Source organism: Ceratotherium simum, chromosome 2 (assembly GCF_057802395.1).
Source record: "Ceratotherium simum simum isolate JZ-2026a chromosome 2, ASM5780239v1, whole genome shotgun sequence".
NCBI classification, from domain to species: Eukaryota; Metazoa; Chordata; class Mammalia; order Perissodactyla; family Rhinocerotidae; genus Ceratotherium; species Ceratotherium simum.
In genome coordinates this window covers 24,979,795-25,004,772 of record NC_141901.1, presented here as the reverse complement: position 1 = coordinate 25,004,772, position 24,978 = coordinate 24,979,795, and the positions used below count along the sequence as shown (strand labels likewise).

Genomic DNA, 24,978 nt, shown 5'->3' with positions numbered 1-24,978 from the left:
AACAGACCCACATTAAGGCATACATACTCATAAAATTTCAGAACAATAGAGTCAAAGAGAAGATGCTACAAACACTCAGAAAGGAAAAATAGGAAACATACAAAGGATAAGGAATCAGGTTGGCTTTGGACTTCTCAATAGAAGTCCAAAAAAACAATTTACAGAAAGTTAAAAGATCAAGGAGTTATGGTTTCAAAATCCTGAAGAAAAACTATTTCCAACCTAGAATTCTCTACCTAGTCAAACCATCCATCAGGCGTAAGAATAGAAAAAATATTTCCAGATGTGCAACACCTTAAAAAACAATCCTGTTGTACTCAGGAAGCTGGATGATGTGCTTTGCCAAATAAGGGAATAAACCAAGAAAGAGAAAACTATGATATAAGAAATTGGGAATGCAAACCCAGAGAGAGGCAAAAAGAATTCCTAGGATGATAGGGAAGGGAGATCCCAGGGTGTTAGCTAGACTTTGTGGATGACCAGTCCAAATTGCAGCAAGTTAGAGGTTTCCCATAGAAACTTTCCAAAAAAGACGAAACTGACAGAATAGCATCTGAATGACTTGAGGAGAAACCTAAAATGCACGAGGAGTTTGGGGTTGAGCTAGTAACCATTTCATAGAAAACTAAGCAAAGAAAAAAACAAAATTATTAATTCTAGACAAAATGTTGTGTAGGAAAGGAAAAGTAAACACAATTTTACTATATGGCTCAGCTATGAACAGATTTATATATTCACAATAAAGAAAATCTCTGAATATTGATATAATCAAAATTACAATAAAATTCAAGCAAAACCTAGAAAAATTATTTTTTAAGATATTGTTTAAAAAACAGAGTAAAGGCTAACTTTTTCTAAAAATGTATGGTTTCTGAATATTAAAATAATATATGTTCATTCTAGTGAATTAGAACAATACTAAACAACACAAAGAAGAAAATCACCCAAAATTCCACTATCCAGGGATAAGAAGATATTAAAATTTTGTATTACATCTTCCAGTGATTTTTCTACGTGTATCAAGATAAATGTTTTAAGCCAAAAAGGAATGATACTTAATATATTGTTTTATACCATTTGAAATTTAATATATCATGTAAAATTGCTGTCATTAAATACTCTTCCACAACATGATTTTTAATGGCTACACAATAATTTGTTACACTTTAGTTCTATAGTTTAATTAATTCCCTAATGATGGGTAATGGCTATTGATTACAGAAAGTGCTAGACAAATAAGTATACAAAGCAAAGAACTATGCGGTTTCTGATCTAAAAATTACTGTGACTTTCTTAAAACAGAGAGTAAAAATGTTCCTACTTACAAATGTTAAGTTACCAAAACAAATAAATTAAAAGCAAAAAATTTATTTGGGGAGGTAATGGAATTGCTCTATATCTTGATGGTGGTGGTGGTTACATAACTGCATACGTCTGTCAAAAACTCATAGACTGTAAACTAAAAGGGGTGAATTTTACTGTATGCTAATTATACTGCAATAAACCTTACTAAAAATCACATGCAAAAATTTAGAAGATACAATGACTTTCCAATATGTTCTTTGAGTCAGTCAGTAAATAACTTGATACAGAAATCTGAAATATGTTTTGGATGTAAATAAGTTCTAAATGGATAACAGAATACCAAAGAATCAAAAGAGCAGAAACCAATGAAATCAATAAAATAGAAAAATAGAGAAAATCAATGAAACCAAAAGGAGCTCTTCAAAAAAGTCAATGCAATTTATAAACCTCTAGCAAAACTAACAAAGAAAAAACATAAGCTACTAATATCAGGAATGAAAGAGAGGATATCACTACAGACACTACAGATATTTTTAAAAATTTTAAAGGTATACTAGTAACTTTACAAACATAAATTTGACAGCTTGAATGAAACAGATCAATTCCTTGAAAACCACAAACTACCAAAACTCATCCAAGATTAAATAACTAACCTGAATAGTCTATCTCTATTAAAGAAATTGGTTTTATAGTCAAAAATCTTTCAAAAAATAATTCTTCTGGCTCAGAGAGTTTCACTGGCAAATTCTACTAAACATTTAAAAAAGAAATAACACCAATTCTATACAATCTCTTCCAGAAAATGAAGAAGGAAACACCTTCAAGTTTACTTTATGAGGCCAGCATTACCCTGATACCAAAACCAGAAAAGTACAAAAAAAAAACTATAGACTAATATCCATTAAAATCCTCAACAAATACTAGCAAACAGAATCCCACAATATACACCGTGACCAAGTAAGGTTTATCAAGGTTGGTTCAATATTAGAAATCAATCAATGTAATCCACCATATTAACAGCCTAAAGAAGAAAAACCTTGTGACCATATTGCTATGCCTGAATGTTTGTGTCCCAACTAAAATTCACGTTGAAATCCTAAACCCCAAAGGTGATGTTATTAGTAGGTGGGGCCTTTGGGAGGTGATTAGGTCATAAGGGTGGAGCCCTTATGAATAGGATTAGTGCTCTATACAAGAGATTCCCACAGAGCTCTCTAGCATATTTCACCGTGTGTATGGTAGGGGTTTTGATTTTAATAAAGCTTAGAGCTAGAAAGGAATTTAGAGATATCTGAATCCAAATCCATCACTTCACAGATATTTTAAATCAAATACAACAGAACTCAGGCTGCTCCCTGCCTGACCGATTTAGCTGCAAAGAAAAACATACAGATGGTAGGTATAATTAATTTACATCACCTCCTGCTGACTATCCCCCAAAGCACTTATTGATGTATTCATTCATTGAACTAGTTTTATTCTCTTCATAGAGAAATAAAGTTCTACCACTAGGGGGGTCATAAAAGTACACTGGGATTCCATCATGAAGTAATCAACTCATGAAATTCAACTATAGGAGCTTAGCAAAAAGAAAGAAAAAGAGAAAAAGTAAAAGGTGAGAGAAGAGAGGAAGGAAGGAAAGGAAGAACAAAAAGATTGAAACAGAGAACACTTGAAATAGTACAGACACTCCTGCCTGCCTTTCCAGTCAACAGATGTATGCCCTTGAGTAAGCTCGAGACTAGAATTGTGAATCTGCTGTTCCTCGTCATTTTCAGCTCTCACGTGTCTATCGTCATGCCAGCATCTCAGTGAGCCGTATAATTTTAGTTTTTTAAAAAATACATTTTCTTCCATATAAAACTTAAGCAATATTTTCAATTGATGTAATATGAACCCTGCCCTCAAGAAGTTTGCTCACTTATTGGGAATAAAAGACAAACTGGGGAATAACGCATTACACACGAAAATATGTACCACAAGAGGTAGGGAAAGAAAAAAATCATTGTGAGCTAAAACATGAAGGGAAGAGATGCCAAAGACACGGGGGAACATGGCCTGGGCAGAGACCTTCTGGAGCAGAGTTGGTGGAAGAATGAGAAATAAGGTTATATCTGTAAATATTAGGTCAGATTATAGAGGTACTTGTAAAAGTCAGATACTAGAATTTAGGCCAGGAAATACAAAATTCCTCTTTTGTCACCAGGCAGGTGACAAATGTGAGGGAAGTGGGCTTCCTATATGGCAGTAGGGAGAAGGGGGCCTGTGTTAAAATAGAGAGCACATGCCTGCCCCCAAAAAGGGCAGCTACTCCCGAGCTCCAGTCTCTTGCTGATATCTGGGAATGTGGATCCAGGTTACCACATCCTCCAATTTTTTAAGAGTAATTGGAAATTTGAGAGTTTTTATGACAGTTAAAAGAAAGAGGAGATTAACAGTGGAGGAAGGTTCCTGAGCAAGCAGGAAGGAATGGAATCCAAAGGGACTGGCTCCTGATAGAAAGGACATTCTGCACTGTAACAGGAAGAATAAAGGAATGGAGCACCAAATGATAAGGCTGAAGAGGTAGGCTTGGGCCAGGCTATGGCGCACCAGAATCCTGTATATTATCTTATAAACCACAGAAAGCCAGCTGGTAAAAGGAACTGACAATATGTGGGATGGAGGGAAGGAATGAAGGGTTGTGGAGCTGAGGGAAAGTAGTTGTTTTTTAAATGGGGGGTATTTTTTTAAGATGAGAATGTCTTTAGTATCCTTATATCCTTGAAGACAAGAGTAAAGATAGAAGGAGACAGTAATAAGTGTGGTGAAGCAACAGAGATGGGATATTAGCTTTGGATAAGAGACTCTCTCTAGATGAATGAGGGTGAAGAAATTGGGGGAAGGGGATAGAGAAAAGGGAAGAATCTTCAGAGCACAGTCCCAGGCCACCAACCAAACCCATGGCAAAAAGGGCTATGAGAGGAGTTAAAAACTGACCCAGGAAAGAGAACTGCTCTGAACGTCATCATGAAGGTAGATGTCCTAAGTGGAGCTGAGCTAGACAAAGTTGGGGCTGCCCCTTAAAATGAAAGAGCAGAAAGCAGACATAAGCATTCACACCAGCCAAATGCCCAAGAGGTCTTAAGCAAAGAAATTCACAATTGGAGCTAACATAGCTTCTGGTTTGAGTTTTGACCATATTCCCAAACTTTGAAATCCAGGATAGTAAAAGAAGAAAGTACAGAGAATATAACCAAATGAGGAACTAACTAACAGTACTACATATTAGTAAAATTTTCCTGTTTTGAAGAGCTTTCATTCATATTCTCTCAATCGCTACAGCAGCACTATAAGGCATACAAGCCAGATATTGGTCTTATTTAAGCTAAAGATGAGAGAAGATATCATGCAAGGTAATACTATAAGTAAGCACTATAAATCTGACTGAAATCCAGGTCTGTTGACCCCTGAAACCAAAGCATAGATAACCCCTGTCTAATGAGATTACTAACCATTCAACTAAAAGGGAAGTGTGCTATGTTTTCATGATATAATGAAAATAGCATGGCCTTTAGAGCAGAAGATGTTCATTCAAAGATAGTTGTGTCCCTTGCTAGCTCTATCACCCACACTGAGCAACTTACTTAACTTCCACCAGTCTTCATTTTCTCATTTATATAATGGGGTTGATATGACCTCCCTCTGAGGACTGTTTCCAGTATTTAGTAAGAAGCCATGTGTAAGGACTTGCTAAAAGGCCTGGTACATCAGGTATTCAACCGAGGTAAGTTTCTCTTCTCACTGGAGGAATTACCAGTTATCTATGGTTTGCACAGAAGTTAGTCTCCTTGCTGCAGAACTAAGTAAAAAGGCATGAGAAAGGCTTTTCTTTTCTTTTAACAGTAAGTCTTATCAGAAGGTAAATAGTTCCTAAAGGAATCGGAGAAACTAACTGATAAAGCAAACTATAAATTGAAGAATCCAAGGTCACAAGAAGAAAACAACATCATTTCAAGACTGATATTAATAGGATGATGAATGTAAGAACATGACATAGAGGAGAAAATAAAGAGACTATATAACCGGTGTAAGGTTCTTTTCACTGAGCAAGGAGTTCAAACCTGGAGTCCATGAGAGCCATATATGGACTTCAAAGAATTGTGAGCCCCTTGAAACTATAAAATTAAGAGCACGCGCAAAGGTGCTGAAAAATGCCCCCCACCTCCACCTCACAAGATATCCATGTCAAATTCCTGGAACCTGTGAATGTTATTTGATATGGTAAAGGTGTGATAAAGTCAAGGATCTTGAGAAGAGGAGCTTATTCTGGATTATCCAGATGGGCCCTAAATCAACGACAAGTGTCCTTATAAGAGACACGGAGAGAACAGACATAGAGAAGAGGCGGCAATGTGACCCTGGAGGCAGAGATTGAACTGATGCAGCCACAAGCCCAGGAATGCCTACAGCTACCAGAAGCTGGAAGAGGCAAAGAATCTCCCACTAGAGCCTCTGCAGGGAATGCGGCCCTGCTGACACCTTGATTTGAACTTTCGGGCTCCAGAAACGTGAGAGAATGAATTTCTGTTGTTTTAAGCACTTCTGTAATAATTTATTATGGCAGTCATAGGAAATTAATACAGGTGTACTCTTCTGAGAGGAGGGCCCATAACTTTCATTAAATTCTAAAAGAGGTTCTTATGAACCCCAAAAGGTAAAAGAACTATCATTGTAGAAGATAAAGCAAAACTGCCTATAAACAAAGGAACTAGAAATTTTTTAAAAACCTGCAGAACAAGTCGTTACTTGGATAAGGTCCCATAGTTACTAAACGTTGAAATAAGAAAATAATAAGCTGTCTCTGACATCTAATGCAATATTCATTTCATTATCTCTTGGAGTTCAACCCTACAAATGCATTAAAAGGCAGGGACTCCCAAACAACTAAATAGCTTGTTAAAAATAGAGGTTCCCAGGCTCCACCCCGATGGACTGAATCAGAATCTCCAGGGTAGAGGGATTTAGAAATATATATTTAAAGCTCCTCTGATAATTCAGATGTGCAGACAAATTTGGGAACTATTACTGGAAGGCAGGAGTCAGTAAACTTTTTCCATAAAGGATCAGACAGCAAAAATTTTAGGCTATGCAGGACAAGAGATAAAGCTGATATTATACAGGTATTTACGTGACAAATTTGTTTTCCAACAAATTTCTACAGATTTTTTATTGACAAAATTCAAAATATAAAAATAACCGAATACAATTTTTTGCAATACAGGTCGACTAATGAGAAGAATGGAATTCTTTCTTGGGAGGGGTAACATTTCAGTGAACTGCGGTTCAAAGTTAGTTTTTCCTATCATCAGATCGACTGCAAATGGTCATCTGTACAAACCTCAGGAGCAGGAGAGGACTTAGAAAACAATCAGCAGTGGCCTGAATTTGGCCCGAGGGCTGAAGCTTGCCAAACTCTGCAGAAAGGTAAAGCAGAAAGAACCACAACCCCTGCCCTCAAGCAATGGACAAGTCAGTTAAAGAGACAGGGACAGCGAAGGTAAAACAACAGTGGAAAACATGAAGTGGAATCCTGGATGTGTGATGCTATGGAGTAGTGAGTCCTAACTGGCTCAAGTATGAATAGTCTTTTTTAAAGTTAAAAAATGTGGCAGATACCTATGATACTAGTTCCTTTAGCATTAAGGGAAAATATCCATAACCAAAAGCAACTATAAAGTCTATAATGCTTTTAAGGGATTTCTTATTAATCAAAACAGCAGCTACATATATTTGAAAAATATTAACACATATTTACAGACACATTATTTATTCATCCACAGATGGTACTTAATATGTGCATGGATGCTTGACCCCCTGAGAGAACTCCGAAGCGGTGCAGAAAATCTCAGCCCCAAGGTTAGGAACCACAATTACAGAGTAAATGCTAAAGAGGATCAGAAAGAAGGAAACAGTGGAAACTGGAGTGGTGGGGAAGGCTGTCATGGGGTTAGACAGTAGGTAGACATTTTCAAAGAAACTGAAGAACAGATTTTAGGGAGAGGAAGAATATCAATGAGAAAATGCAGAAGGGCTGAGGGAGAGCAGCCTCACTGAGTTTGGAAGAGGACCAAATTATGGAGTTCTGCCTCGCTGCCAGCCTCTGCCACCAGAGCCAACATGTAAGTGCTTTCCACACATCACATATCGAGCTCTGATAAGCGTGCTCTCATTCAATCTTCACTAAGAATAGCTTCCTAAATACTTTAACCGTGTAAGTAAATGACCCTGGTTTCATCAGGTACAGCTCTAAGTGGGTCGAGATCTAGACTTTTCCATCTTAAAAATAAAAATTTAAAAAGCCTTCTCAACACAATTTCTCTCCTGCAACTATCATCCTCTATTCCTTCAAAGTCAAACTTCTGGAAAGTCATACATTCTTGTTTCCATTTTATCTCCTCCCATTCATCATTCATCTCCAACCCAGTCCAATCTAGTTTCCACTTTTACCACCTCAATGAAGTTCCTCTTGTCAAATGCAATAAAAGGATACATCAGCTCTCATCTTACAAAACGTAAACTTGAGCAGCATTCCTCAAGCCCCTGCCTTGAACACTGTTGACTTCTGACACCACACTCTTAGGGCAGGCATTCCTTCTGTTTCTCTAGCTGCTCCTTCTTAAGCTCCACCATCCTCCTCTCCCCAACCTCCAAATGTAGGCATTCCCTCAGAGTTTGATCCTGGGCCTCGAATCAACTCATTACTTACAATGTCCCTAGGTGATCTCATCCATCTCCATAGCTTTAAATACCATTGGTAATGTCCCTATTTATCTTTCTAGCTTAGGTTTCTCCTCTGAGTTCCAGACTGCATATCCATATGTCTACTTCAGAGCTCGCTTAGATGCTTCTCACCTATCCCGTGCTAAATTGTTATCTTTCCTCCTGGCATTGCTCCTTCTCTGGGCTTCCCTACCCACTTGGCAGCTCACACCAGAAACCTCACGGTCATCCCTGTCACCTGCCCTTCTACTGCATCCTCTACGTCCAATCTTCCAGCAAGTCCTGACAATTTTCCTCCTATAAAACTCTCCAATTAAGAAGTTTACTTCTGGGGGCCGGCCTGGTGGCCGGCCTGGTGGCATAGCAGTTAAGTTCGCATGGTCTGCTTTGGTGGCCTGGGGTTCACGGGTTCAGATCCTGGGCGCAGACCTACACACTGCCCATCAAGACATGCTGAGGCGGCGTCCCACATAGAAGAGCTACAACTCTACAACTATGATATACAACTATGTACTGGGGCTTTGGGGAGAAAAAAGAAAAGATTGGCAACAGATGTTAGTGCAAGGCCAATCTTCCTCCAAAAAAAAAAAAAGTTTACTTCTTTCCATCTCTACTGCCATCACCCGTACACCAAGCAATTATCACTGTACCCGGATAAGGTGAGAATCTTCCAGAGGGTAGCCCCTGCATACTCTCACTTCTCTCTAATCCATTTCCACAAAGCAGACAAAGTATAGAATTACATGAATGAATCTGATTTCCTCATCCCCTTACTTAAAATCCTTAAATAGTTTTCTCTTAGCATAAATTTCAAAATTCTTATTATCCTCAATGGATTTGGCCTCATCAGCTCCCTCGCCCCAAATTCCCCTTACTCTTCTCCTCCTCATTCACTCCATGCTGCAGCCAATCTGGCCTTCCCTTTGTTCCTCAAATATGACAAACCCTTTTCATCCTCTGTACATGCTGCCCTTCCCCCAGCATCACCTGGCCAACTCATATTTATTCTTCAGGTCTCAGTCTCAATGGCACTTTCTCAAGGAGGCCATTCCTCCCTAACACCACTGTCTCCAGATTAAGCCCTCTGTTACTTACTCTCATAGCCCCCAGACTTGTCCTTTGCAGTCCTTTTCACAGTTGTCATTACATGGTTATCACGTGACTCCTGTTGTCTCCCACATGAAAAAGTCAACTGCAGAAGAACAGGAGCTGTGCTGTTTGATTTGCTAGTGTCCTCCCACCACCAGCACAGTGCCTGACACAGCAGGCACTCAAATATCTGGTATTAGAATAGGTGACTGAATTAATTAGAAGACAGTTCACATAAATTGCTTTGAAGCAATTCATAATTTATAAACATAAAATTTAGTTAATATTTTAGTTAAACTATGGCTTAAATTACTAACAATATTTTTATTGGTTGATTAAAGCAGGAACTGTATTAAGCTATACTATTAGCTAAGCTTGAGTATCCTCAAATATATTTCTAAAACTTCCCTATAAGTCAGCTTTTACTCATTTAGACATACCTTTCCCCAAAAGGTTAACATAGTTGTTTTCCTGGACATTAATATAATAATAACAATAATAATAGTAAAAGTTATTTATAGATCACCAAACACTATGCTATTCACTTTACAGTTGAGCTTCAACAGAGATAAATATCATAACTTCACTTTTTATAGAAGATGAAACTGAAGCTTAGAGAAGTTAAGTAACTAGCTCAAAGCTACACAACTAGCAAGTGGTGGTGGCAGGACCCAAACTCATACTAACTCCAAAAAGTCAATGTTTTTTCCTAATACATCATGCTATCTCTAGTATCATACTTATTTAGCAATATCTATTATTTGTCAAAAATATAACATCATCTGTATATAAGTATTTGAGGCTTAAAACGGCTTTAAATGATTATTTCAGCTTTAAAATGACTGCCCAATTCAATCTCTCATATACAAAAACCAATTCTATCCCGCTCATAAAAAACAGTCAGCAACTCTTATTCAAAATAACATCCTTGTTCCTTATCCATGTAATCTATACTTTATTCTACAAAATAAATTTAGCTTCCAGTTAATTTTCTTCTCTGCAAGGACCTCAATTAACTTTAAAAAATGGAACCATCACATTAGAGGAAAATGTGCACATTGATCTCCGTTTTTCAGAAAACACAGATGCCTTTTAGACACATAGTTCATAGCAAACTCAACTATTCCCAAAACCATCCATCAAAAGAAAAACTATGCCAAAAATCCTTTTGGTAGAAATTAATCTAGATCACAGTCTCTAGCAGAGTATTTTACAAATCAATAACTTGGCTAACTGGCAGTAGGCAGCCAATAAACATTTGATTGATCAATCACACAAGATACTTCTACAACTAATGTCCTGTTTTCTCAAGAGAGCATATATAATATGCTCTAATAACAATATTTCTAAGACAATTCCTAGTGAAACACATAACTAGTAAGCATTTCCTCAACACAGAGATAGGAAGTGTTCATTTAACCCAATTATGAATATTAATTCTTGAAAAACACTGTTCTCAGTGAACACTTTTAAATCCAAAATGGTTTTATAATTTTATTTATTTATTTTTTCCCCAAAGCCCCAGTAGATAGTTGTATGTCATAGCTGCACATCATTCTAGTTGCTGTATGTGGGACGCGGCCTCAGCATGGCCGGAGAAGCGGTGCATCGGTGTGCGCCCGGGATCCGAACCCAGGCCGCCAGCATGGGAGTGCGCGCACTTAACCGCTAAGCCACCGGGCTGGCCCCCAAAATTTTTTAAATTAGGATTTCTGATTAGTGAACTAGTCTCATCATTGAAGTCATAATATATAACAAAAAGGATCGTGAATTTTTAAGGAATTAAAATACAACAAAATATAACTAATACTTAAAACTTATTATAAAACCACAGTAATAAAGAGAGTGGGTACTGGCATAAGGAGAGACATATAGATCAATGGAACAGAATTGAGAGTCCAGAAATAAACCCATACAGCCAACTGATTTTCAACAAGGGTGCCAAGATCATTCAATGTGGAAAGAATAGTCTTTTCAACAAACAATAAGACAACTGGATACCCACATGCAAAAGAATGAAGTTTGGACCTCTACCTTACACCATACAGAAAAATTAACTCAAAATAAATCAAAGACCTAAATATAAAAGTTAAACTCTTGAAAGAAAACATAACTGTTAATCTTTATGACCCAGGATTAGGCAATGGTTTCTTAGATATGACATCAAAAGCACAAACTACCAGTGAAAAAATAGAGTGTAGTATACAGAATATAGAAAAAAATCTTATAACTCAACAACAAAAACACAACCCAACTTACAAATGGGCAAAGGATTTGAATAGACATTTCTCCAAAGATAGACAAATGGCTAATAAGCAAATGAAAAGATGCTCAACATCATTAGCCATTAGGGAAATGCAAATCTAAACCACAATGAGCTATCACTTCACATCCACTAGGATGGCCAAATTAAAACAGCAGCAACAACAACCACCACCCAGAAAATAATAAGTATTAGTGAGGATGTGGAGAAATTGGAACACTTCTACATTGCTGGTGAGAATGTACAAAGGGACACCTGCTACAGAAAACAGTTTGGCAGTTCCTCAAAAAGTTAAACATAGAATTATCATATGACCCAGCAATTTGACTCCTAAGTCCAAGAGAATTGAAAACATATGCTTGCACAAAAACTTGTACATGAATGTTCATAGCAGCATTACTCACAGCAGCAAAAACGTGGAAACAACCAAAATGTTCATCAACTGACAAATGCATAAACAAAATGTGTTCTAGCCATACAATGGAATATCATTCAGCCATACAAAGGAATGAAGTACTGATACATGTTACAATATGGATGAACCTTGAAAACATTATGCTAAGTGAAAGAAGCCATTCACAAAAGACCACATATTATATGATTCCATTTATATGAAATGTCCAGAATAGACAAATCTAGAGAAACAGAACACAGATTAGTGGTTGCCAGGAGTTAAAGGGAGGAGGAAATGGGGAATGACTGCTAATGGGTCTGGGTTTTTTTTCAAGGTGATGAAATGTTCTGGAATTAGTGGTGATGATTGTACAATCTTGTGACTATACTAAAAGCCACTGAATTGTGCCTTTTTTTTTTTCCCGAGGAAGATCAGCCCTGAGCTAACATTCATGCCAATCCCCTTTTTGCTGAGGAAGACTGGCCCTGGGCTAACATCCGTGCCCATCTTCCTCTACTTTATGTGGGACGCCGCCACAGCATGGCTCGACAAGCAGTGCATTGGTGCACGCCCGGGATCCGAACCCGGGCCGCCAGCAGCGGAGCACGCGCAGTTAACCGCTATGCTACGGGGCTCGCCCTGAATCGTGCCTTTTAATATGGTGAATTTTACAGTATGTGAATTATATCTGTTTAAATATATATATTATATATTCTTAACACCAAAGCTATACTGATCATAGTTTAGTCTTTTGATGATTCAGAAATATCTTGCTGTATTTAAATGACAGATTTTCTTCCCTTAAAGCATCAAATAATGCAAACTTCTAACGAATAGCAGATGCAAAATGTGTCACATACATGATTCATAATGGTTTCTTAAAGTTTAACGAGTAAAAAAAAGTTTGGGAAAAGTGTTTTGCTGGCAAAACCATCAGATCTACTAAATCTTAAGAAAAGTATAACCTCATAACCAAAATTTACGCATGCTTTTTACAACACTATTTTTTAATTATCTCTACTATAATTTAAAGAAATCAACTAGACTTGCTTTGTTTTTCATATTTAAAAATATGAAAAGCAAAGAGAAATAACTAATTTGTAATAATCTAGATTTTACATGATTATATTCAGAAGAAGAAATGAGACACTCTACTAATTAACGAGTGCACACAGAGCAGGAAACATTTCACTAGGTTAGTAACATGGTACATGAAACTTGAAAGATATTGCAACCACAGTTGTCACTAACGGCACTTTGCTTTTCAGATCCCATCACATACCTCTCCTATATGAAATCAGTAGTTGGGGGTCACTAACAAACTTTCAGTTTTTAATGGTAGAACTCATTAGTTTATCAGCACTACTAAGGCATATAAATGCAAAACTATCATATGCCTAACAGAAAGAGACTGGTAATTATTATTTGAGTTTTTTTAAATGAACATCACCTAAGCCTCTGGGGTCCAGGCAGGTAATACAAATGAGCCAAGCAGGCCCAGAGTAAGACAAGGAAGGAGTGGATCCTGGGTGAACTGGAGAGCACAGGCCCCACGTACAGACAGGAGCCATCACTTAGCTCCAGAAAATTGCTGCCAGACAAGAATGAGAGCCCAGCATGGCCAGATTTCCAATTTTGTTTTCTTTTTTATGTTTTGTGAAATCTTCCCAATTCTGAAATGTTGGCGACTAATTTAAAAAAAGGTTGAAACAGTGCAGAAGCCAAATAAAGCACATCAGCTGCTGAGTATGGCCACTAGTCTGTAAACTCTGAAGAGAAACCCTTGAAATTAGTTTATAACAAGTAAACTATAAATGTACTATAATATAGTTAATATATATACTTTATTATAACTAATATCTATTTTATATATACTTAATATACTTAATATATATAATATACTATAAATATATTTATTGAACTTTGGGGGACACTGGTCATCCTTAAAGTTTTCAAGGTGGTCCACAGACCAGACCCTAGAGAGGAGTATTAATGTTGTATTTCATTCATATCCTTACTGAAGTATCAAAGGTAACTCACTTCTTCCATTCATTTTGGTGACATTTTCTTATTGTAGGCAAGTGGAAATAGACTGAATGTCTTAACTATACTCCACTGATAAGTAGTCCAAGAATCAAAACAATTTGGGAACCACTGGGAGGAAAAAAAAAATTGGGGAGGCTATATCTTGCTTTTGGACAGATCTTAAAGAAATTTAATTAGGTGGTAAAATTGGTCTCCATTTTATAATAACTAGTAGTACAGTAGAATGGTGACAGAGCTGTCTGAATTATAAATACATAGTTGAATAAAAATCTTGTGTTGCACTTTCTGGTGTGGTAGAGTTATAGACATGAATCTTCCTGGAAAATACACATAGCAACAAGGAGAAAGAAGAAAAACCTCACAAAACTCCTTTTTCAGCAAACCTAAGAGAAAAAAAAAATATAAAAACTCCAAAATATATGATACCAGGGCTGAGATGAATCAAGGCTGATACTGACAGAATCTATGTTGGGAGTGGAGAACAGAGGAGCAGAGAGAGAGATGGAAGGTTGGCATGTGATGAGGAAGGCCGGGTAGTGGCAGAGCACAGAAAGCAACAGCAAAAATGCACTCCTTAAGGAGAAGGGTTTACATTAGGGGCCTGCTGGGGCTGTGTCCCTTCAGTCACAGCTGCAAAGGAAGGAATGGGAAGTCTAGAATTGGTGGCAAAAAGCCTCCAGACTCAGTCTGGTCTGGAGAGGCAGAGGACTCGAGGCAACACCGAGAAACACACCCAGGTGCCATATGTAAAAAAGAATATCTCTGAGGCAGAAATCTGGAAATCTACCCTGGCCCCACCCATACCTCCTACCAATGACTGAGAAAAATCCAACTCATTAAATTACAAGGAATAAAAAGGTAACTGGTACAGCATTGACTTAGAGATACCATATTAAAAATGGTAGAAATGAGCAGCAAATGTAACAACTGTCAAAGAATGCTCACTAGAAAAATATTACAATAGAGAAGATAAAAACTGTAACTAAATATCCTTGTATGAATTTAAGAAAATCAGTGAAGTCACCACCACTATGAAGAAGATCACAAAACATAAATATAAGAACTCAAGGAAGAAATGTCTAAAACAACATGGAGGAAACATGAACTGGCAGAACTCAAGAAAAAAATAGAAGAGTAGACAAAACCATCACAGAAATGAAGAAGAAACTGAAAGGAGAACAAAGAGAAGACACATTGCAGAATACACAGCAAGAGACATTAAAGACAAAAATAAATAAATGAAAAAGTGTTTAAAAGGATTAAAGAGAAAATAATAGATAAAAAAGATATACAAAGGGAGATCCAACAGACATATAATTAGGGTCACCAAAAAGACCAAAAAAGTCAAACAAAATAAAGATATAAATAAAGAAAACTTTCTTGAAATAAAAATAGATTTAAACCTACACATTAAAAGGTACACATGTGCCAGCATATCCTACACCAGCATATCCTAGTAGAGTTACTAAATATTAAAGAGAAAGAGAGAATCCTTTGGGCAGACAGGCAAAAAAGATCAAATCACTAACAATGGGAAAAAAATTCAAGCTGGCTTCACCTATCTCCACAGCAACATTTAATGCCAGAAGACATTTACACAACACCTGTAAGATACCCAAGGAAGGAAAGAGTGAGCCAAGGATTTTATTACCTGCTAAGCTGTCCCTCAAGTATAAAGCAACAAAAACAAGTCCTGAAAATGTTGTAAGAATAATATTCCCATAATTCCTTATTGAGAAACTACTAGAGGATGAACTTTAGCCAACCAAAGGATCACTGGGAAAAACTTCCGCAAAAGTGCTTGGGTGAGGATTACATATATTTAACTGAGGACTTAAGACTAAAACAGAAGGAGATAAAGGTGATAGAACATAAATATTATAGACCATAACAATGTATAAGTGTAAATAACAAAAATCGGGAGAAGGGAGAAAGTGAGCGGGTAGTATATAATACGCTTACTGGTTACCTTGATGTAATAGCTGGGAGTCAATGGATAGCCTTAAGGTTCATAAATCAAATAGGAAAAGTATAAGCATATATAGTAGTACAAATACAAATATTACTGTGAATAAATACCATTGACCATTGACTAAAATTGGGCGATGGAGAAGAGAAAGGGGAAGAGAGAAGAGGGAATTTTTTAAAAATTTTGTCTTTGGTCATAAAAGAGAACTAATAGCTACTAACAATAGAGAACTAAGAGTATCATATAAAGTAACCAGTAAGACAAAAATACAAACCTTCCTAAGTATCAGAACAACAAAAAGCAAAGAAAAACAGACTACACAGTGGAAGACTTAAAATTTATATATATATATAAAAACAGAAAACATAATAAAATACAATGACAGAGCCCAGGCAAAACATACCTGACATATCAATAAATGTAAATGGATTCAACTCCCATTAAAAGAAAGAGATTTTCCAATTGACTTATAAACCAAAAACCTAACTTCATGTTCATTTCTAGAGACACTCTAAATCAAAAGTAATTTTAAAAGTTTGAAAACAAACGAACCGGCAAAGACATACCAGGCAAATGTAAACAAAAAATGTAGGAATTGTTTTACCCAGATCTTCCTGACTCCAGAATCTGAGGTCTCAACCACTACAAATACTGCTCCATGTGCTTCTGTAACTGTGCATGTGGGTGTGTGTGCATGAATGAATATACTTTATCGATTTCAAAAAAAACTATCTAAAATAAATTACTCAATTAGATATGATCTTTGAAATAAGACCAGATACCAAATTTACAATATCACCAGATTGCTGAGTTTAAAGCATGTAGTAATATTTACTTTTTATGGTATATTTTCCATATAAAAATCAAAACACTGTACTGAAAACTCCTCGCCTGGATTTATGTCAAGATCAGTTGTTGACATAATATCATGCAGTAACTCCTCACTCTGATGTCTACTGTCTACTGTCAAGCACTCAAAAACTAAAATTCCAGTTGAATTGTTCTCTGTAAAGATAGAGACCGAAGGAAGTGGAATTTTATCATATTTACTGCACACTACAAATACTTCCATTGAAGCAACAATTTTTTTAACCTCTTGCAGACATCTATAACTATGATATTGCTTTCAGGTGTTAAAGAGTTGTAGTTTCAGAAAGAGATTTCATGCTCAGAAACAAAAGAATATATGGGTAGTAAAAATTAAGAAACACTCTAGGAATATTATATAAAGGTCAATAATGGCTCTTGAAATCCCAAAATAAACCTGTGGCAACATGAACGCAGTTAATGTTTAAGGGGAAGTAACTGAGAAAGCTCTCTGTTTCAATTTCAACATTAATCACAAAAAGAGAGGGGCTAATAATAGTACCAACCTGATAAGACTGTTAGAGCATTAAATGATTGAAACACTTAGAACATTGCTTGGCTTATATTTCAATAAATGTAAGCTAATAGTATCATCACAAAGATATAAATTTCAAACTGACACATTATTCAAGTCTTTTAAATCTATTACGATTACTGATGATAGAGTTAGCCCCACAGAGAAATATTTCCCTAATGGAAAAAAAAAAGGAATTTAAAGCTGCTCCTTCCCTAAATTCCCTATTCTCTCTCTGCTACCACCTACCACTGATGCGAGATCAGGAGCCCATCCTGTTTTATCCCACAGTACATCTCCATTAGAGCACTATACTGGGATGTTTTCGTTGCTGGTGCACTGTCTTCCCCACCAAGACTGCTGTGAACTCCTTAAAGTCATCGATTATGTCTTGTGCATCTCAGCACCTCCAGGGCACCTGTTCCCACACATAACAGAAGATCAGTGAAGGTGTGTTAAATTAACAAATGCGGTATTGTAGGAAATGTATATATATGTATGAAGGTAGGTATGTATGTGTATGAAAAACATGATCCAGTTGAGGGTTTACATTTTGTGGACTGCAATGACCTTGATATCAGACCTTTCAGGAAGGTAGGCAGCTAAGGCATCTTAGCTGGGACCAAAAAAGAAAGAAGGTATCTGTCAGGAAATACTTAGACACTTATGGAGCACTCCGTAAGCCATCAGGCAACGAATTGAGCTCTAGGGTTATAAAGACCACATCTCTGTCTATAAAGAGCTCAGAGCCCCGCTGGGCACGGGGCAGGTAAGGATCTCATCCCCACCAGCGAGCAGAGATGTTAAAGTTAGATCAGGACGGCTGACTCCCCGAGTTCTCCTACATCGCAGCGCTCTTTCCACTAGAACAATGCCTTTCAAATGTTGACAGGGCTCATAGTAAAAAATACATTCTGTGCACTACCCAGTACAGATACACACATTTCTGATTTCTTCTATTTAATTCTATTCTATTTCACGTTTTAAAAATGTTCATCTTGACACGCTAAATTGGTTTATGACTCAAAGGTAAAAAAAATACTGCTCTAGAAGATACATTTTTAAAATTTTCTCTAAATCAAGGCAGATATAATTCCTAATAGTTTTTCTCACACAATGAATCTGTATCCCAGCAAAAAAGTAAAACACTATCAAATAATAAAATAACCCACAAAGACTAACATAGAGCCATGACAGCTGTCACTTGGGGAGTGGGAGGAAGCCAAACCTAATCTCCGTCAGCTTTCCCTAAAACCACCCAAGTAAATATGCAATCTAAGGGAAACAGCGTTTGCTAAGCAAAAACAGTTTGGTGGCAAGCCCCCTGGTACCCCATCTCCCTGCCAGCCAGACTGTGGCCCAAAGGTCTCTCATCCTATAGAGAAATTCTGGAGCTTCCAATTACAATGAATTTTTTTAATGATTTTGTGCAAGAGATTTTAATTAAATGTGTTTGGATGGGGAACAATGAATTTATTAAAATAAGTGAATGAAAATCAAAATAAACAATTTTAAATAAACACATTTTATTAAAAAAAAATCTCTCTCTGAAATTTACCAATCCTCACTTAAATGGGGGGGGGGGGGCAGGGGGGGGCAGTGTACTGATTTATCCCAGACCTGAATAAAGCATGCAGAGGTGGATCATTAGTTAAGCTAGTATCTCGTTTGGTTTGCCCTTGAAATATCAGGTCAAAGGCAGTATACAACTTTTCCTCCACATGAGGTGTTTGTACAGCACTTCCCACTAAAGGAAATGTCATAACAACAATCATCACCACCTAGCAGCAAGCTAGAGATGAACGAACCCCAACGTCCTCAGGGTTCGTTCAAGACGTGTTCCCCCGACAAGACATAAAGTCAGAAACAGGCAGAAAGACCAGAAAACTCCTTTCCATCTTCTGTCCACAGGCAGTACTCCAGCTCTGAGGATGCAAATTAAGTACAAGAATGTTCACTCAAGTTCTTGGGCTTACTAGCTTTACCATTCCCCATCCAAGAAGCATGTCTGAGTTTAAAGGACTCATTTTTGTGACACTTGCCTCAAATTAAAAGACAATTTTATAAATCTCCCTGTGTTCCCCAAAAGAAATCTGTTTGGAACTATGTTTGGAAAAATATTCTTTTCATAAAGATAAAATGCATTTTTCCTAAGAAAAAGGAGAAAGCCATACTTACTATTTATCAGCTCTGTGCAACAGAACTTTCTGCGATGATGGAGGTGTTCTATACCTGTGCTGTCCAATACAGTAGCCACTAGCCACCTAGTACCCAGCACTCGATCGTACTAAGCACTTGATGGCAAAACTGCCAAGCACTTGGTGGCTGGTGTAACTGAGAAACCGAATTTTAAATTTTATTTCATTTTAATTAATTTAAACTTCAACAGTCACATATAGCTAGTAGCTACCATATGTGGCAGTGTAGGTTAGATAAGCAATATAAGTCATCAGCAGCAGAGCTGAGTAATTGACTTTTCTTAGACTGAACGTCACAATTCGAAAAAATTACATTCTATACCAATACTCAACTTGTAGCTTCCTAATTAATATTTAATTAATATTTAAGGTTTCTTCAGAAGTGGTTTTTCAACAAAGCTTAGCAATTTTTATTCTAAAACATTAACATACTAAATCTGCTGAGCAGAATTCCTTTGGCAACATTCAGTTTTTCATCTGTGAAAGTGAAGCATAGGGAAAGGGAAAAAAAATGAAGCCCACCCTCCTCTGGACACAAAGGGAAGGAATGAAACACATAATCCATACAAAGGCTAAGATAACTTCCCAGATTCTTACGGGTACATCTGCTCGTCAACCTCTGCTTATGTTTGCTTCTTTAGATCCAATCGTAGCTTTCAACAAAAGTCATACCTACATTTGTTTGACCTCTTGACTGTGTTCTGTTATGATCAGACCACGACCAGACCCTCTAAAAGTATTCTATCTGTAGGAAAACAATTTAAAATATATACACTAAAATATTCTATATTTAAATGAGACAAACTGATAACGTGGTCAAAATGCAGTAGCCTAAAGAAGAACAGATGCTTCAGAGATACTAAAATATGCAGATCATGCCAAGACCACTTCGCAAGCAGGTGGCAAAAGAAACTGCGCAGTTCTACCGTCAGCAAGGAAGAGACAAGAAAATACGCTTAAAAAGCCATTGCAGCCACGCTATGGCCGTAGGATAACTAACTTTTTTGTGTGTGTGTGAGGAAGATCGGCCCTGAGCTAACATCTGCCAATCCTCCTCTTTTTGCTGAGGAAGACTGGCCCTGGGCTAACATCCATGCCCATCTTCCTCTACTTTATATGGGACGCCACCACAGCATGGCTTGACAAGCGGTGCCTCGGTGCGCACCCGGGATCCAAACCCGCGACCCCGGGCCACCGCAGGGGAGCGTGCAAACTTAACTGCTTGCGCCACCGCGCTGGCCTTGTAGGGCAACTAACTTTAACTTCAAGCAGCACCACTGCACTTCTTACAATCTCAAGGTCAACGCCAAAATAATTTTTTTCAGCTTCTCATCATGCTAACACTTATACACAAATACACCACACACACCCAAGCACAAACATTTCAGTAATTTCATTGTTTAAATAGAATAAACTTCTAGAACTTGTATCTCAAAATACTATGAGCCCATTAAAAATAAGCAAACTTAAGTATACTGTACAAAGAATAAAGTCACTAGTACCACATAGTGTATTTGGAGAAGCTCAAACTATATAGAGCAAAGCAATTCTAAGAGTGGTGCAGTTCAGTTAAGAATTCAGCACCATAGGCTAGAACTTCATTTTTCTCTACCACTACTATGACTACTACTACCACCAGGTCCTAAAAAGGAACTAGATCCTCACCTCCTGTGTCCAAAGACCACTGGGATCTCAACAAGACACATGACAAGGAAACAACGCATACACTAACCCAGGGGCTTCGGGCCTTGCAGAATAATAAACAGCATTGCCACAAGGAGACAAGGCTTCATCTGGGGCAACTGAGAGCGCCCTGACTTAGCAAGAGTCTATCAGACTCCATAAAAACTGTGTGCTGTCAGTCTTTTTCTCGTGTGTATGGATAAAATCTGCAGATGCAACCTGGGCAGGAAAGAGGGAGACAGAGAATTTGGGGTACTACCATGCTGTTTGACCCTGCGAGTACCCTCCTCACTCTTCTAAGCTATGAACTACAGACTCCACTGACCGCCGCATCTGCAGCATGATCTCTAAGGAGCCTATCAGTTATAAAATTCTATGATAAAAGCCTCTATGTCCAAGACAAGTGCTAGAAACCTCAATGCTTTTTTCATTATCCTAATTCTTAGGGGGGAAAATAGTCAAACGAATATAAAAAACAATATAGAATTTTCACAGCAGAGGCACAAGTTCTCAAAGCACATAAGGTTTATAAACAGAAGATAAACACTACTTTTCATTTAGTTCTTTACAAGTCCACTTCAAAATAGCATTACTCCTGCTTCCCAAAATGCAATTTAAAGGCAGAAACAAAAATCTTAAAAACACTCAGACCATAAATTAGCTTAACATGGATAAAACTTAATTTTTTATATTTAATATTCTAAGACACATTTATGAAATAAAATATAGATTCTAGTAAACAAAAGAAACACACATAACAGGAAAGACAGCCATTTTTTGCTTGGCTTAACATGTACACAGTACAATACTACATTAAATGAAAAAACTTATTAATTAAACTATCAGCACAAATATGGCTCAATCCTTTTTCTAAATTCCCAATGTTTATGGGTTAAATACCTTACCTCTTCATTTTATAAGCCCTTAAGTCCTATATAGCCCACTTGTATTCCTCAAGGAGAGCTTCTGCAGACCAGTTTTAATAAACAAATGTCAATCACATTAAAAACATTTAAGGAATTTATCAATACGCAATTATGAAATTATACTTCTGAAAATATCATCCCTCCTAAATTAGGATTCTGGAAGAAAACAAAAGCTCAATAGAATTGTTTTCTATTTATTTTTTCAGTAGTCAAAGCATAAAAGCATCTTCAAGCCAAAGTGTCATATACATTTAATCATGGCTTCTGACTTAAGCATAACATTACAAATTTGTTCATATGCATTAAAAGAAAGTGCTCTCACTCTTACCTGTATATCCAGCATACCATCCCCAAGAAGCCACCATTCCTAAAAGCCACTTATACATGATTCCTTCAATATGCCAGAACCGCTTACTGTCCAGCACTCGAAGGGGCTGAAGTATAATCACATAGCAGATGTAGGATGAAATAGCAACCAGGTTGTTGGCGACCATGAAGGCAAATCTCATCAGGGCTTTCACCAAGATCCAGCCCAGCCATGGAGCTTCTTCCAAAGTCACAGCCATTCTCACACTGGAGTCCGTCCTGTCTTTCTGAGGTGAAAGAAAATTTCATTTAAAAAGGAAAATGGCTTAAACGCATCTAAATAGTCACCAACATACAAATCATCTCCAGCACAAAAATAAAAGAAAAACCGAGGGTCTACGCCTGCCCGCTGGAGTACCTCGGTGATCTTTCCGGGAAATTCCAGAGGGAGACAGCCAGCGAGGGAGGAGGAGCCGCACAAGGTCAAGGGAGCTGTTCACGGCGGCACAGGGTATGTCACAATATATTTAGCAAATGATAATACTATTCCCACTAACTAATCGGTGGCTCTCCCTGCAGCGCGTCTCACTGCAGTCTCTGCTTGGACTTTAAGGAAGAAAAAGAGACCCACTGGCTTCAGACACTCTCAGTGTCTCCAAACTGACGACACGAGCGGAAAGAAGACTGAAACATGGACCTCTCGATCGGATTTCCCAGGTGCTGAGAACCTCGGTACCCTCGCCACCACCGTTGCTGCACACTGATTCATTCCTTTAAAAGGTCTCTCGCAGGAGCCAAAAGAGTTACGCTAAAAATTTTCATCTGCGGCAAAAGGGTTTTTGTTTTCCTTTTTTTAAGAAAAAAAAGGAGAAGGGCCTAAAAAAGAGGGCAAAAAGGTGAGAGGAAGAAAGTGGGGGATAACGAGGCGAAAAGGAGGAAGGAGAGGAACAGGGGGAGGGGAGCAAAAGCGAGAAGGAGGGAAAGGCGAAGGACCAGGGATAAAGAGAATCAATGCTCGGAGCGGAGGGCAGGGAAGCGAGGGATGACGGAAGAAGCGGGGAAGGAGAGGCGGCAGCGCTCGGGGGTCGGGTGGAGCCCGCAGCGGTTTCCGCGGACGGGGAAGGGGTCGGGGCGGCGGTCGCCCGCGCGCCGGGCTCACCTCGGCGGGTGCGGACGGCGGGCGGTGGGGCGCGGGGGCGAGCAGGGCCGGGGGCCGGCGTCCCGGGGCGCGGTGCTGCGCGGCGGCGGGTGTCCCCGGCCGAGGGGTCGCGGTCATGGACGCGGCGGCGGCCGAGGCGCGGCGCGGGCGCCCTAGTCCCCTCGCGGCTGCCTGCAGACAGAGGGACGGCAGGGACTCAGAGGCCGGACCTGTCACCGGGGCGGGTCCCGGGGAGGCGGGCGGATGCCCCGCGCCCCCGCCTCCTCCTCGGGGCCTACCGCGCCCTCGTCCCTCATGCCGCCGCCGCCGCCTCCTCCCTGGGCCGCACGACGACGACACCCCTTCCCCGCCCACCCAGCGCCTCCCCGGCCCGGCTCCGCCGCAGCCCCGGGGCCTGCGGCCGCCGAGCCGAGGATTACCTCGGGCTGGCCGGGCCCCGGCCCGGGCTGCGGGAGCCGGAGGAGCCGGAAGAATGCATGGCCGGCGGCGGGGCGGCGGAAGGAGGCGGCGGAGCCCGGCCCCGCTCCGGCTGCAGCGCGGCCCGCGCCTCGTCCCCGGCGGCGCCGAGACTCCCCAGGGCCCGGCCGCGTTCGCCGGGCTGGCGGGGAGGGGCGGCGGGGAGGAAGCGGCGGGAGTCGGGACTGCGGCGGAGCCGCCCCCAGAGCGCCCTCTAACGAAGGCGCGGCCACCGCCGCCCGGGACGCTCGCCCTCCGCCGCCGCCGCGCCCCCGATCCCGCTCGTCCGCGTGTCAAGGGCCTTGGGGTTGCCTGGCCCTTAGGCCGGGCCCTCGCCTAGCCCAGGACCGCGGAAAAGGGCTGCTCAAAAAGGTCTAGTACCTAATGAGCACCCATCCTTACACCACACGAGCAGTGCTTTGGTCCAAATTGAGAGCCCCTTTTCAGCCAAAACAGCCGTTTTTCATTGTTAGGGCTTTCTCTTGTCTGAGAAGCCGATCACTCCCCAAACTGGGAAGCTGTCTTCTTGCAAACTGAATGTCCTCTTTACTTTCGTAATGAAATCCAGTTGCTCTCCTGGCTTTTCTTCTGAACCTCTCCAGAGTATTAAGGTCTAGAGTTTAAAATCAATTCACTTTAAGTGCCAGAATTCTTGTTTCTGGAAAGCACCTGGAACATTAATGACAATTCCAATTCCCCATCCATCCTCCCACTCCCACCCCCCCCCCAAAAAAGAATCTGTTGGGAATGAGTGATCTGCACAGAGACACTGAAATTTAGTCAAGGAGGGAAAAGCACTTAGGCAACGCCTGCTATTGAGTTAAGTGCTCAACATTGATGGCAGTAGGTACCCCCTGGACAGACCTGGTCACTCCTGGGATCCTGTAGCTGCATTCAGTTTCAAAGCCTGGACCACCAGCAGAAAAATAGAGAAATAGCCCAATGACCTGCCCACCTGAACATTCTCAAATGACCTGCCTAAATGTCAGTTAAAAAAAATAAACTTATAAAATCTTGTTATATCCCTTAATCACATTTGTG

The 24,978-nt window shown here is 39.4% G+C and overlaps 1 protein-coding gene across 2 annotated transcripts in view; it reads right to left on the bottom strand.

The window, feature by feature from the left end:
- LPGAT1 (lysophosphatidylglycerol acyltransferase 1) overlaps positions 1–24,042 on the bottom strand; it is a 76,508-nt gene extending 52,466 nt beyond the window's left edge. The window contains exons 1-3 of one of the 2 annotated variants that reach the window (XM_087439412.1): positions 23,901–24,042; positions 23,482–23,652; positions 22,345–22,605 (exon numbers count right to left, since the gene is read on the bottom strand). In XM_087439412.1, coding sequence (XP_087295538.1) covers positions 22,345–22,582 — 238 coding nt within the window. In that variant the 5' untranslated portion in view covers positions 22,583–22,605; positions 23,482–23,652; positions 23,901–24,042. Of the gene's footprint in view, positions 1–22,344; positions 22,610–23,481; positions 23,715–23,900 lie in introns of those variants that run through there. The other variant, XM_087439408.1, reaches the window with a different exon arrangement.
- Positions 24,043–24,978: the final 936 nt, after the last annotated feature.